General features: G+C 44.1%; 1 protein-coding gene across 3 annotated transcripts in view; it reads left to right on the top strand.

Moving 5' to 3' along the window:
* The first annotated feature begins 564 nt into the window (after positions 1 to 564).
* Positions 565 to 14591, top strand: part of LOC139541680 (zinc finger and BTB domain-containing protein 11-like) — a 36934-nt gene continuing 22907 nt past the window's right edge. For 2 of the 3 annotated variants that reach the window (XM_071346606.1, XM_071346605.1), the window contains exons 1-4: positions 565 to 1072; positions 1483 to 1730; positions 10775 to 11006; positions 11704 to 12794. In XM_071346606.1, coding sequence (XP_071202707.1) covers positions 763 to 1072; positions 1483 to 1730; positions 10775 to 11006; positions 11704 to 12794 — 1881 coding nt within the window. In that variant the 5' untranslated portion in view covers positions 565 to 762. Of the gene's footprint in view, positions 1073 to 1482; positions 1731 to 10774; positions 11099 to 11703; positions 12795 to 14591 lie in introns of those variants that run through there. The other variant, XM_071346607.1, reaches the window with a different exon arrangement.

The following is a 14591-nucleotide window of genomic DNA, read 5'->3' as shown; positions in this document are numbered from 1 at the left end:
ACACTGGCAACCTGCCAGTCACCTGGGAACACCTACTGGATGAAAGGGCTATAAGAGGAAGGTCATTACATTTCATTCTGTTACAGAATGAAAAAGATCTAAACAGGATCCAATTGGGACGTCCCAACTCTGACGTCACCCCATTGAAGTTTACATTTAAAATGGTTGAGGTAAGGGTTAGGGTAAGAGTTAAGGTTTGGGGTAGAGTTTAGGGTAAGGACATCCCAAGGATACCGGATTACTAACTGTTTTTGTACTTTATTCCAACAAGTAAAATATTCAAGGTTTTCTTATTACCATTATCCATTGAAATATGGAAAACGAGAAAATAATAGAAAGATGCATAATAAAAAAAAAGAATTACACTAGAAGAATTTTAGCTTATGAAACGTGAATCTTTAAAGCGCATGGGAAAGAGATTGTAGCCCAGTTTCTTGCGGTTTCTTGAAACATTGCGCCCTCTTATGGTCAGAAAGGTACATAGCAAGGTGTCATGTAATTTCTCCATCTTCCGCCATTTATTACGCAACATCCGGTTGTGCAGCAGCCATTTTGTCTGTTCATGCAAGTCCACCCCTCACGTTCAAGAACTGCGTTCCCACTTCGAAATTACCCTAAATATTGTATTTATATCGCTTTATTTATACTATGTGGTACTTTAAAACGGATTTAAAAAATCCGTTTAATATTAAAAGTTCGAAGAGGACATTTTCTTCTAAATAAATATTGTAATTTGTGTTGTGCGCACGGATAATTGAGGTTATGTCGTGCGAGGAAAGCTACTTAGCCATCAGACGTTATCTGTCCGACGAGCGGGAGCCGTACGCACCAGGGACCCATGGCAATACTAAAAGAAAGATTCGTAAAGCAGCCGCTTGCTATGTCGTGCGGAATGGCACACTGTACTACCAGAGAAGACAGAAAGGCCTGGATGAATTCACCGAGTTGGAAGTGGTGTTGCAGGCTGGTCGGAGGAAGGAACTTATCGACGAGTCCCACATTGTCGCCGGAGGAGAGCACCTCAACCAGCATCACACTTGGGAATCAATTTCTCAGAAGTATTGGTGGAGAGGTAAAATAGCATACAACTGCTAAATTAACTGGCAACACAAATGTTATTTTATCTAGGCCTGACAACAAGCGTAAAACAAAACACCAGTTTACAGTCTTCCCTAACAGTTCATCTAGGGCTAGCTAGATAGCTAACCAGTGTCTGATTGGTCAATGCGTTGTATACTTGTCAACACACGTCACTCATCAATATTCAAATGTAATGCCAACCTCTCCACATACATGCCCAACATCTTTCAAAAACAGAAATTTGTCCTTAAATGAATTACATTTTTATTGATGTGATGAGAGTAGTACTAATACACCATAATAATGAATGTGGAATACGTCTAGCAACTGCAGCTAGTGTGTATGCATACTCTTCATTGGTAATACATTTTGCAATGTGATTTAACCCTGTGTATCTATCAGGTATTCTGAAGCAGGTGAAGGACTACATGAGACAATGTAGTCAGTGCCAGAACAGACAGGACCGGAGGGGGCTATCGGAGGACGATACCGGACCCAGACTGGTTGGCCGACCGGGGGGACGCAGGAAGGTCACAACCCCAGCCAGCGAGGAGGAAGAGGAGGAGGGAGACGATGAGATGGACTTTGTGACTTCCATTCATCACAAGACCCAGAGCACCAAAACAGTAGCCAAACACGAACTGGTCTTTGTAAGTGTTGCTGAATTTGTAGCCTTATCACTTCAATGTAATATATTTTCTTCAGTCGTCTATTGTCAATTAACAAGAAACATAACTGAACTGAGTAGGCTAGTGCATGTTAACATAACTGAACTGATTAGGCTAGTGCATGTTAACATAACTGAGTAGGCTAGTGCATGTTAACATAACTGATTAGGCTAGTGCATGTTAACATAACTGAGTAGGCTAGTGCATGTTAACATAACTGAGTAGGCTAGTGCATGTTAACATTACTGAGTAGGCTAGTGCATGTTAACATAACTGAACTGATTAGGCTAGTGCATGTTAACATAACTGAACTGAGTAGGCTAGTGCATGTTAACATAACTGATTAGGCTAGTGCATGTTAACATAACTGAGGAGGCTAGTGCATGTTAACATAACTGAGGAGGCTAGTGCATGTTAACATAACTGAGTAGGCTAGTGAATGTTAACATAACTGAGTAGGCTAGTGCATGTTAACATAACTGAGTAGGCTAGTGCATGTTAACATTACTGAGTAGGCTAGTGCATGTTAACATAACTGAGTAGGCTAGTGCATGTTAACATTACTGAGGAGGCTAGTGCATGTTAACATAACTGAGGAGGCTAGTGCATGTTAACATAACTGAGTAGGCTAGTGCATGTTAACATAACTGAGTAGGCTAGTGCATGTTAACATTACTGAGGAGGCTAGTGCATGTTAACATAACTGAGGAGGCTAGTGCATGTTAACATAACTGAGGAGGCTAGTGCATGTTAACATTACTGAGGAGGCTAGTGCATGTTAACATAACTGAGGAGGCTAGTGCATGTTAACATAACTGAGGAGGCTAGTGCATGTTAACATAACTGAGTAGGCTAGTGCATGTTAACATAACTGAGGAGGCTAGTGCATGTTAACATAACTGAGTAGGCTAGTGCATGTTAACATAACTGAGGAGGCTAGTGCATGTTAACATAACTGAGTAGGCTAGTGCATGTTAACATAACTGAGTAGGCTAGTGCATGTTAACATAACTGAGGAGGCTAGTGCATGTAAACATAACTGAGTAGGCTAGTGCATGTTAACATAACTGAGTAGGCTAGTGCATGTTAACATAACTGAGGAGGCTAGTGCATGTTAACATAACTGAGGAGGCTAGTGCATGTTAACATAACTGAGTAGGCTAGTGCATGTTAACATAACTGAGGAGGCTAGTGCATGTTAACATAACTGAGGAGGCTAGTGCATGTTAACATAACTGAGGAGGCTAGTGCATGTTAACATAACTGAGGAGGCTAGTGCATGTTAACAGAACTGAGTAGGCTAGTGCATGTTAACAGAACTGAGTAGGCTAGTGCATGTTAACATAACTGAGTAGGCTAGTGCATGTTAACATAACTGAGTAGGCTAGTGCATGTTAACATAACTGAGTAGGCTAGTGCATGTTAACATAACTGAGTAGGCTAGTGCATGTTAACAGAACTGAGGAGGCTAGTGCATGTTAACATAACTGAGTAGGCTAGTGCATGTTAACATAACTGAGTAGGCTAGTGCATGTTAACATAACTGAGTAGGCTAGTGCATGTTAACAGAACTGAGTAGGCTAGTGCATGTTAACAGAACTGAGTAGGCTAGTGCATGTTAACATAACTGAGTAGGCTAGTGCATGTTAACATAACTGAGTAGGCTAGTGCATGTTAACATAACTGAGTAGGCTAGTGCATGTTAACATAACTGAGTAGGCTAGTGCATGTTAACATAACTGAGTAGGCTAGTGCATGTTAACATAACTGAGTAGGCTAGTGCATGTTAACATAACTGAGTAGGCTAGTGCTTGTTAACATAACTGAGTAGGCTAGTGCATGTTAACATAACTGAGGAGGCTAGTGCATGTTAACATAACTGCACTGAGTAGGCTAGTGCATGTTAACATAACTGCACTGAGTAGGCTAGTGCATGTTAACATAACTGCACTGATTAGGCTAGTGCATGTTAACATAACTGAGTAGGCTAGTGCATGTTAACATAACTGAGTAGGCTAGTGCATGTTAACATAACTGAGGAGGCTAGTGCATGTTAACATAACTGAGGAGGCTAGTGCATGTTAACATAACTGAGGAGGCTAGTGCATGTTAACATAACTGAGGAGGCTAGTGCATGTTAACATAACTGAGTAGGCTAGTGGATGTTAACATAACTGAGTAGGCTAGTGCATGTTAACATAACTGAGTAGGCTAGTGCATGTTAACATAACTGAGTAGGCTAGTGCATGTTAACATAACTGAGTAGGCTAGTGGATGTTAACATAACTGAGTAGGCTAGTGCATGTTAACATAACTGAGTAGGCTAGTGCATGTTAACATAACTGAGTAGGCTAGTGCATGTTAACATAACTGAGTAGGCTAGTGCATGTTAACATAACTGAGTAGGCTAGTGCATGTTAACATAACTGAGTAGGCTAGTGCATGTTAACATTACTGAGTAGGCTAGTGCATGTTAACATAACTGAGTAGGCTAGTGCATGTTAACATAACTGAGTAGGCTAGTGCATGTTAACAGAACTGAGTAGGCTAGTGCATGTTAACAGAACTGAGTAGGCTAGTGCATGTTAACAGAACTGAGTAGGCTAGTGCATGTTAACATAACTGAGTAGGCTAGTGCATGTTAACATAACTGAGTAGGCTAGTGCATGTTAACATAACTGAGTAGGCTAGTGCATGTTAACATAACTGAGTAGGCTAGTGCATGTTAACATAACTGCACTGAGTAGGCTAGTGCATGTTAACATAACTGCACTGATTAGGCTAGTGCATGTTAACATAACTGAGTAGGCTAGTGCATGTTAACATAACTGAGTAGGCTAGTGCATGTTAACATAACTGAGTAGGCTAGTGCATGTTAACATAACTGAGGAGGCTAGTGCATGTTAACATAACTGAGGAGGCTAGTGCATGTTAACATAACTGAGGAGGCTAGTGCATGTTAACATAACTGAGGAGGCTAGTGCATGTTAACATAACTGAGTAGGCTAGTGCATGTTAACATAACTGAGTAGGCTAGTGCATGTTAACATAACTGAGTAGGCTAGTGCATGTTAACATAACTGAGTAGGCTAGTGCATGTTAACATAACTGAGTAGGCTAGTGCATGTTAACATAACTGAGTAGGCTAGTGGATGTTAACATAACTGAGTAGGCTAGTGCATGTTAACATAACTGAGTAGGCTAGTGCATGTTAACATAACTGAGTAGGCTAGTGCATGTTAACATAACTGAGTAGGCTAGTGCATGTTAACATAACTGAGTAGGCTAGTGCATGTTAACATAACTGATTAGGCTAGTGCATGTTAACATTACTGAGTAGGCTAGTGCATGTTAACATTACTGAGTAGGCTAGTGCATGTTAACATAACTGAGTAGGCTAGTGCATGTTAACATAACTGAGTAGGCTAGTGCATGTTAACATAACTGAGTAGGCTAGTGCATGTTAACATAACTGAGTAGGCTAGTGCATGTTAACATAACTGAGTAGGCTAGTGCATGTTAACATAACTGATTAGGCTAGTGCATGTTAACATTACTGAGTAGGCTAGTGCATGTTAACATTACTGAGTAGGCTAGTGCATGTTAACATAACTGAGTAGGCTAGTGCATGTTAACATTACTGAGTAGGCTAGTGCATGTTAACATAACTGAACTGAGTAGCCTAGTGCATGTTAACATAACTGAGTAGGCTAGTGCATGTTAACATAACTGAGTAGGCTAGTGCATGTTAACATAACTGAGTATGCTAGTGCATGTTAACATAACTGAGTAGGCTAGTGCATGTTAACATAACTGAGTAGGCTAGTGCATGTTAACATAACTGAGTAGGCTAGTGCATGTTAACATAACTGAGGAGGCTAGTGCATGTTAACATAACTGAGGAGGCTAGTGCATGTTAACATAACTGAGGAGGCTAGTGCATGTTAACATAACTGAGGAGGCTAGTGCATGTTAACATAACTGAGTAGGCTAGTGCATGTTAACATAACTGAGTAGGCTAGTGCATGTTAACATAACTGAGTAGGCTAGTGCATGTTAACATAACTGAGTAGGCTAGTGCATGTTAACATAACTGAGTAGGCTAGTGGATGTTAACATAACTGAGTAGGCTAGTGCATGTTAACATAACTGAGTAGGCTAGTGCATGTTAACATAACTGAGTAGGCTAGTGCATGTTAACATAACTGAGTAGGCTAGTGCATGTTAACATAACTGAGTAGGCTAGTGCATGTTAACATAACTGCACTGAGTAGGCTAGTGCATGTTAACATAACTGCACTGATTAGGCTAGTGCATGTTAACATAACTGAGTAGGCTAGTGCATGTTAACATAACTGAGTAGGCTAGTGCATGTTAACATAACTGAGTAGGCTAGTGCATGTTAACATAACTGAGGAGGCTAGTGCATGTTAACATAACTGAGGAGGCTAGTGCATGTTAACATAACTGAGGAGGCTAGTGCATGTTAACATAACTGAGGAGGCTAGTGCATGTTAACATAACTGAGGAGGCTAGTGCATGTTAACATAACTGAGTAGGCTAGTGCATGTTAACATAACTGCACTGAGTAGGCTAGTGCATGTTAACATAACTGAGTAGGCTAGTGCATGTTAACATAACTGAGTAGGCTAGTGCATGTTAACATAACTGAGTAGGCTAGTGCATGTTAACATAACTGAGTAGGCTAGTGCATGTTAACATAACTGAGTAGGCTAGTGCATGTTAACATAACTGAGTAGGCTAGTGCATGTTAACATAACTGAGTAGGCTAGTGCATGTTAACATAACTGAGTAGGCTAGTGCATGTTAACATAACTGAGTAGGCTAGTGCATGTTAACATAACTGATTAGGCTAGTGCATGTTAACATTACTGAGTAGGCTAGTGCATGTTAACATAACTGAGTAGGCTAGTGCATGTTAACATAACTGAGTAGGCTAGTGCATGTTAACATTACTGAGTAGGCTAGTGCATGTTAACATAACTGAACTGAGTAGCCTAGTGCATGTTAACATAACTGAGTAGGCTAGTGCATGTTAACATTACTGAGTAGGCTAGTGCATGTTAACATAACTGAGTATGCTAGTGCATGTTAACATAACTGAGTAGGCTAGTGCATGTTAACATAACTGAGTAGGCTAGTGCATGTTAACATAACTGAGTAGGCTAGTGCATGTTAACATAACTGAGTAGGCTAGTGCATGTTAACATAACTGAGTAGGCTAGTGCATGTTAACATAACTGAGTAGGCTAGTGCATGTTAACATAACTGAGTAGGCTAGTGCATGTTAACATAACTGAGTAGGCTAGTGCATGTTAACATAACTGAGTAGGCTAGTGAATGTTAACATAACTGAGTAGGCTAGTGCATGTTAACATAACTGAGTAGGCTAGTGCATGTTAACATAACTGAGGAGGCTAGTGCATGTTAACATAACTGAGTAGGCTAGTGCATGTTAACATAACTGAGTAGGCTAGTGCATGTTAACATAACTGAGTAGGCTAGTGCATGTTAACATAACTGCACTGAGTAGGCTAGTGCATGTTAACATAACTGCACTGATTAGGCTAGTGCATGTTAACATAACTGAGTAGGCTAGTGCATGTTAACATAACTGAGTAGGCTAGTGCATGTTAACATAACTGAGGAGGCTAGTGCATGTTAACATAACTGAGGAGGCTAGTGCATGTTAACACAACTGAGGAGGCTAGTGCATGTTAACACAACTGAGGAGGCTAGTGCATGTTAACATAACTGAGGAGGCTAGTGCATGTTAACATAACTGAGTAGCCTAGTGCATGTTAACATAACTGAGGAGGCTAGTGCATGTTAACATTACTGAGGAGGCTAGTGCATGTTAACATTACTGAGGAGGCTAGTGCATGTTAACATAACTGAGTAGGCTAGTGCATGTTAACATAACTGAGTAGGCTAGTGCATGTTAACATAACTGAGTAGGCTAGTGCATGTTAACATAACTGAGTAGGCTAGTGCATGTTAACATAACTGAGGAGGCTAGTGCATGTTAACATAACTGAGGAGGCTAGTGCATGTTAACATAACTGAGGAGGCTAGTGCATGTTAACATAACTGAGGAGGCTAGTGCATGTTAACATAACTGAGGAGGCTAGTGCATGTTAACATAACTGAGGAGGCTAGTGCATGTTAACAGAACTGAACTGAGTAGGCTAGTGCATGTTAACATAACTGATTAGGCTAGTGCATGTTAACATAACTGAGTAGGACAGTGCATGTTAACATAACTGAGTAGGACAGTGCATGTTAACATTACTGAGTAGGCTAGTGCATGTTAACATAACTGCACTGATTAGGCTAGTGCATGTTAACACAACTGAGTAGGCTAGTGCATGTTAACATAACTGAGTAGGCTAGTGCATGTTAACTTAACTGAGTAGGCTAGTGCATGTTAACATAACTGAGTAGGACAGTGCATGTTAACATAACTAAGTAGGACAGTGCATGTTGTATGTGATGTAGGCTACATGGACATGCCTCGTCTGTGTTTTGAGGTGCTCATTCCCACTGTTGACTCTTATTCACTCACACAAAAAAGTTACAAAAAAGAAATGGTTGGATTACTAAATTATGCATGCTATACATGATGAATATTGAAATTACCACTTGAATTGGTGTATTGTTGTTGTGTTGCAGGTGGACAGTATGATGTAACCATTGTGTTGCAGGTGGACAGTATGATGTAACCATTGTGTTGCAGGTGGACAGTAAGATGTAACCATTGTGTTGCAGGTGGACAGTATGATGTAACCATTGTGTTGCAGGTGGACAGTAAGATGTAACCATTGTGTTGCAGGTGGACAGTATGATGTAACCATTGTGTTGCAGGTGGACAGTATGATGTAACCATTGTGTTGCAGGTGGACAGTATGATGTAACCATTGTGTTGCAGGTGGACAGTAAGATGTAACCATTGTGTTGCAGGTGGACAGTATGATGTAACCATTGTGTTGCAGGTGGACAGTAAGATGTAACCATTGTGTTGCAGGTGGACAGTATGATGTAACCATTGTGTTGCAGGTGGACAGTAAGATGTAACCATTGTGTTGCAGGTGGACAGTATGATGTAACCATTGTGTTGCAGGTGGACAGTAAGATGTAACCATTGTGTTGCAGGTGGACAGTATGATGTAACCATTGTGTTGCAGGTGGACAGTATGATGTAACCATTGTGTTGCAGGTGGACAGTAAGATGTAACCATTGTGTTGCAGGTGGACAGTAAGATGTAACCATTGTGTTGCAGGTGGACAGTATGATGTAACCATTGTGTTGCAGGTGGACAGTATGATGTAACCATTGTGTTGCAGGTGGACAGTAAGATGAAACCATTGTGTTGCAGGTGGACAGTAAGATGTAACCATTGTGTTGCAGGTGGACAGTAAGATGTAACCATTGTGTTGCAGGTGGACAGTATGATGTAACCATTGTGTTGCAGGTGGACAGTATGATGTAACCATTGTGTTGCAGGTGGACAGTAAGATGAAACCATTGTGTTGCAGGTGGACAGTAAGATGAAACCATTGTGTTGCAGGTGGACAGTATGATGAAACCATTGTGTTGCAGGTGGACAGTAAGATGTAACCATTGTGTTGCAGGTGGACAGTAAGATTAAACCATTGTGTTGCAGGTGGACAGTAAGATGAAACCATTGTGTTGCAGGTGGACAGTATGATGTAACCATTGTGTTGCAGGTGGACAGTAAGATGAAACCATTGTGTTGCAGGTGGACAGTATGATGTAACCATTGTGTTGCAGGTGGACAGTATGATGTAACCATTGTGTTGCAGGTGGACAGTATGATGTAACCATTGTGTTGCAGGTGGACAGTAAGATGAAACCATTGTGTTGCAGGTGGACAGTATGATGTAACCATTGTGTTGCAGGTGGACAGTAAGATGTAACCATTGTGTTGCAGGTGGACAGTAAGATGAAACCATTGTGTTGCAGGTGGACAGTAAGATGTAACCATTGTGTTGCAGGTGGACAGTATGATGTAACCATTGTGTTGCAGGTGGACAGTAAGATGTAACCATTGTGTTGCAGGTGGACAGTAGTCATTGCTCCCTGTATTGTGTTGCAGGTGGACAGTAGTCATGACTCCCTGTATTGTGTTGCAGGTGGACAGTAGTCATGACTCCCTGTGTTGTGTTGCAGGTGGACAGTAGTCATGACTCCCTGTGTTGTGTTGCAGGTGGACAGTAGTCATTGCTCCCTGTATTGTGTTGCAGGTGGACAGTAGTCATGACTCCCTGTATTGTGTTGCAGGTGGACAGTAGTCATTGCTCCCTGTATTGTGTTGCAGGTGGACAGTAGTCATGACTCCCTGTGTTGTGTTGCAGGTGGACAGTAGTCATGACTCCCTGTGTTGTGTTGCAGGTGGACAGTAGTCATTGCTCCCTGTATTGTGTTGCAGGTGGACAGTAGTCATGACTCCCTGTGTTGTGTTGCAGGTGGACAGTAGTCATTGCTCCCTGTATTGTGTTGCAGGTGGACAGTAGTCATGACTCCCTGTGTTGTGTTGCAGGTGGACAGTAGTCATTGCTCCCTGTATTGTGTTGCAGGTGGACAGTAGTCATGACTCCCTGTGTTGTGTTGCAGGTGGACAGTAGTCATGACTCCCTGTATTGTGTTGCAGGTGGACAGTAGTCATTGCTCCCTGTATTGTGTTGCAGGTGGACAGTAGTCATGACTCCCTGTGTTGTGTTGCAGGTGGACAGTAGTCATGACTCCCTGTGTTGTGTTGCAGGTGGACAGTAGTCATTGCTCCCTGTGTTGTCTTCCAGGTGGACAGTAGTCATTGCTCCCTGTATTGTGTTGCAGGTGGACAGTAGTCATTGCTCCCTGTGTTGTCTTCCAGGTGGACAGTAGTCATTGCTCCCTGTATTGTGTTGCAGGTGGACAGTAGTCATGACTCCCTGTGTTGTGTTGCAGGTGGACAGTAGTCATGACTCCCTGTGTTGTGTTGCAGGTGGACAGTAAGGGCGTGGTGAAGCAGTACCTTCCCAGACACGGTCAGACGATGCTGGACAAGCTGAACCAGCAGCGCCTCGACAACCAGTTCTGTGACATCACGCTGCTGATCGAGGGGGAGGAGCACAGGGCTCACAAGGCCGTGCTGGCCGCCTGCAGCGACTACTTTAATGAGCTGTTTATAGAGAAGGGAGCCGTGTCCAGTCATGAAGCGGTGGTCGACCTCTCAGGTGAGACATGGAGAAGGTGCTGGCCGCCTGCAGCGACTACTTTATAGAGAAGGGAGCTGTGTCCAGTCATGAAGCGGTGGTCGACCTCTCAGGTGAGACATGGAGAAGGTGCAGGCTGCTGTGGGTCAGGTAGAAGTTGGGCTGGGTGAGGACGTGCGCTAAATGACTCCAATGTCATTGGACCTTTTCATCTCATCGACTCCAGACCACCGGATGAAGAATCGGGGTACACGCCTGTCGAGAGTAGTTATCAGAACAACAGGAAAAAGTCACCGTCCTGTGGCCGTATAGATCCTGAGTTATAAAACGGTTGGATAATGTCTGAGTAATACGTTTCCCTGTAATCATCATCTTACTGAGGTGGTTTGGTCAGAGGAATAACCCGTCTCTCTCTCTCTCTCTCTCTCTCTCTCTCTCTGTCTCTGTCTCTCTGTCTCTCTGTCTCTCTCTGTCTCTCTGTCTCTCTGTCTCTCTGTCTCTCTGTCTCTCTGTCTCTCTGTCTCTCTCTCTGTCTCTGTCTCTCTCTCTGTCTCTCTCTCTCTCTCTGTCTCTGTCTCTGTCTCTCTCTCTGTCTCTCTCTCTCTCTCTGTCTCTGTCTCTGTCTCTGTCTCTCTCTCTCTCTCTCTCTCTCTCTCTCTCTCTCTCTCTGTCTCGCTCTCTGTCTCGCTCTCTGTCTCGCTCTCTGTCTCGCTCTCAGGTTTCAGCAAGGTCAGTTTCCTCCCCCTGCTAGAGTTTGCGTACACCTCCAACCTCTGCTTCAACTTCTGTGTGATGGCCGACGTTGCCACGCTGGCCCGACACCTTCTGATGGCCGAGGTCCTTCAGATCTGTGAGTCCGTCCACAAGAAGGTAGAGGAGCAGAAGATGATGGTCTACCAGCAAGGAGACATCCACACGGTGGTGTCCAGCCAACCTGCACCCCAACAGGCCCCGAATGAAGACCCCGGGAGCTACATTATGACCATCGGGAGCGACGGCCATGCCGTGGTGACTCATACTGGGCTAGCTGGAGCAGGGGATGACCTGGACTCATTGGCCCACACAGCAGAGGCCTTCAGAGGGGATCCGACGTCTGGAGTCACCCAGGCCCCGGGAGGTGAACCAGGGGAGACTATGACCGTGGTTGGGGAGGCTGGGTCAGAGACGGTGACTCTAGTCACCCACAGCAGCCAGGCCCGGGTAGGCGAGTCCGTCACCTTCTTCTCCCCTACTGGAGAGGCAGAGACCATGACGGTGGTGACCCACAGCGGCCAGGCCGGAGCCAGTGAGTCCCTGGCCGTGGTGTCAGCCTGTCTGGCCCTGGAGCAGCAGCCGCAAGACGGGTTCGTGGGAGAGGGGGCCTCCCCCTCCATGGAACCAGGGGCCTTCCTCATCAGTGTGGACCCAGGGAAGGTGGCCCCTACAGAGGTGGTCCATCTGGCTGTAGTGACACTAACACCACAGGAGAATGCGTCAACAACAAAATCATCGTCGGCATCCCAGAAGGCAGAGCCAGCCCCACAGGCCTCCCCCAAGCCTCCCCCTGCTCCACTCCTCAAGAGGAAGAGAGGGCGTCCTGCCAAAGTCAAGCAGGAAGTTGTGGAGGAGCCTGCTGTTGTTGACGAGGAGGTGCCAGAGCCAGTCTCTACTCCTGCAGAGGAGACGCAGGAAGATATGCAGGGGACCCATGACCCCTATAAGAGACGCCTACGACAGCGCTCCGTGGGGGAGGGAGGGTACGTCAGACTACACATGGGGCTGGAGAAGGACAGCGCCCCAGCACCCCAACAGCGCCCCAACACCCCCAAGGTAGACTACAACACCCCCACAGCGCCCCAACACCCCCAAGGTAGACTACAACACCCCCACAGCGCCCCAACACCCCCACAGCTCCGCAGCACCCCCACAGCGCCCCAACACCCCCAAGGTAGACTACAACACCCCCACAGCGCCCCAGCAGTGCCCCAACACCCACACAGCACCCCCACAGCGCCCCAACACCCCCAAGGTAGACTACAACACCAACACCAGTCACTGTCTACAGCACCGTGAAATAACTATTTTCCTCCTTTCTGGTTTTCTCTATTTTTCCATATTTCTGACACTGAATGATACAGTTGAAGTCAGAAGTTTACATACACTTATGTTGTCATTAAAACTAGTTTTTCAACCACTCCACAAATGTCTTGTTAACAAACTATAGTTTTGGCAAGTCGGTTAGGACATCTACTTTGTGCATGACACAAGTCATTTTTACAACAATTGTTTACAGACAGATTATTTCACTTATAATTCACTGTATCACAATTCCAGTGGGTCAGAAGTTTACATATACGTTGAATGTGCCTTTAAACAGCTTGGAAAATTCCAGAAAATTATGTCATGGCTTTAGAAGCTTCTGATAGGCTAATTGACATAAATTGAGTCAATTGGAGTTGTACCTGTGGATGTATTTCAAGGCCTACCTTCAAACTCAGTGCATCTTTGCTTGACATCATGGGAAAATCAAAAGAAATCAGCCAAGACCTCAGAAAAAAATGGTAGACCTCCACAAGTCTGGTTCATCCTTGGGAGCAATTTCCAAATGCCTGAAGGTACCACGTTCATCTGTACAAACAATAGTACGCAAGTATAAATACCATGGGACCACGCAGCCATCATACTGCTCAGGAAGTAGACGCGTTCTGTCTCCTAGAGATGAACGTACTTTGGTGTGAAAAGTGCAAATCATTCCCAGAACAACAGCAAAGGACCCTGTGAAGATGCTGGAGGAAACGGGTACAAAAGTATCTATATCCACATTAAAACGAGTCCTATATCGACATAACCTGAAAGGCCGCTCAGCAAGGAAGAAGCCACTGCTCCAAAACCGCCATAAAAAAACTGACTACGGTTTGCAACTGCACATGGGGACAAAGATCGTACTTTTTGGAGAAATGTCCTCTGGTCTGATGAAAGAAATAGAACTGTTTGACCATAATGACCATCGTTATGTTTGGAGGAAAAAGGGGGAGACTTGCAAGCCGAAGAACACCATCCCAACCGTGAAGCACGGGGGTGGCAGCATCATGTTGTGGGGGTGCTTTGCTGCAGGAGGGACTGATGCACTTCACAAAATAAATGGCATCATGAGGCAGGAAAATTATGTGGATATATTGAAGCAACATCTCAAGACATCAGTCAGGAAGTTAAAGCTTGGTTGCAAATGGGTCTTCCAAATGGACAATGACCCCAAGCATACTTCCAAAGTTGTGGCAAAATGGCTTAAGGACAACAAAGTCAAAGTACTGGAGTGGCCATCACAAAGCCCTGACCTCAATCCTGTAGAAAATGTGTGGGCAGAACTGAAAAAGCGTGTGTGAGCAAGGAGGCCTACAAACCTGACTCAGTTACACCAGCTCTGTCAGGAGGAATGGGCCAAAATTCACCCAACTTATTGTGGGAAGCTTGTGGAAGGCTACCCGAAACATTTGACCCAAGTTAAACAATTTAAAAACAATGCTACCAAATATTAATTGAGTGTATGTAAACTTCTGACCCACTGGGAATGTGATGAAATAAATAAAAGCTGAAATAATTCATTCTCTCTACTATTATTCTGACATT

Source organism: Salvelinus alpinus, chromosome 16 (genome assembly GCF_045679555.1).
Source record: "Salvelinus alpinus chromosome 16, SLU_Salpinus.1, whole genome shotgun sequence".
Taxonomy (NCBI): domain Eukaryota; kingdom Metazoa; phylum Chordata; class Actinopteri; order Salmoniformes; family Salmonidae; genus Salvelinus; species Salvelinus alpinus.
This window is presented reverse-complemented; position numbering and strand designations above follow the sequence as displayed.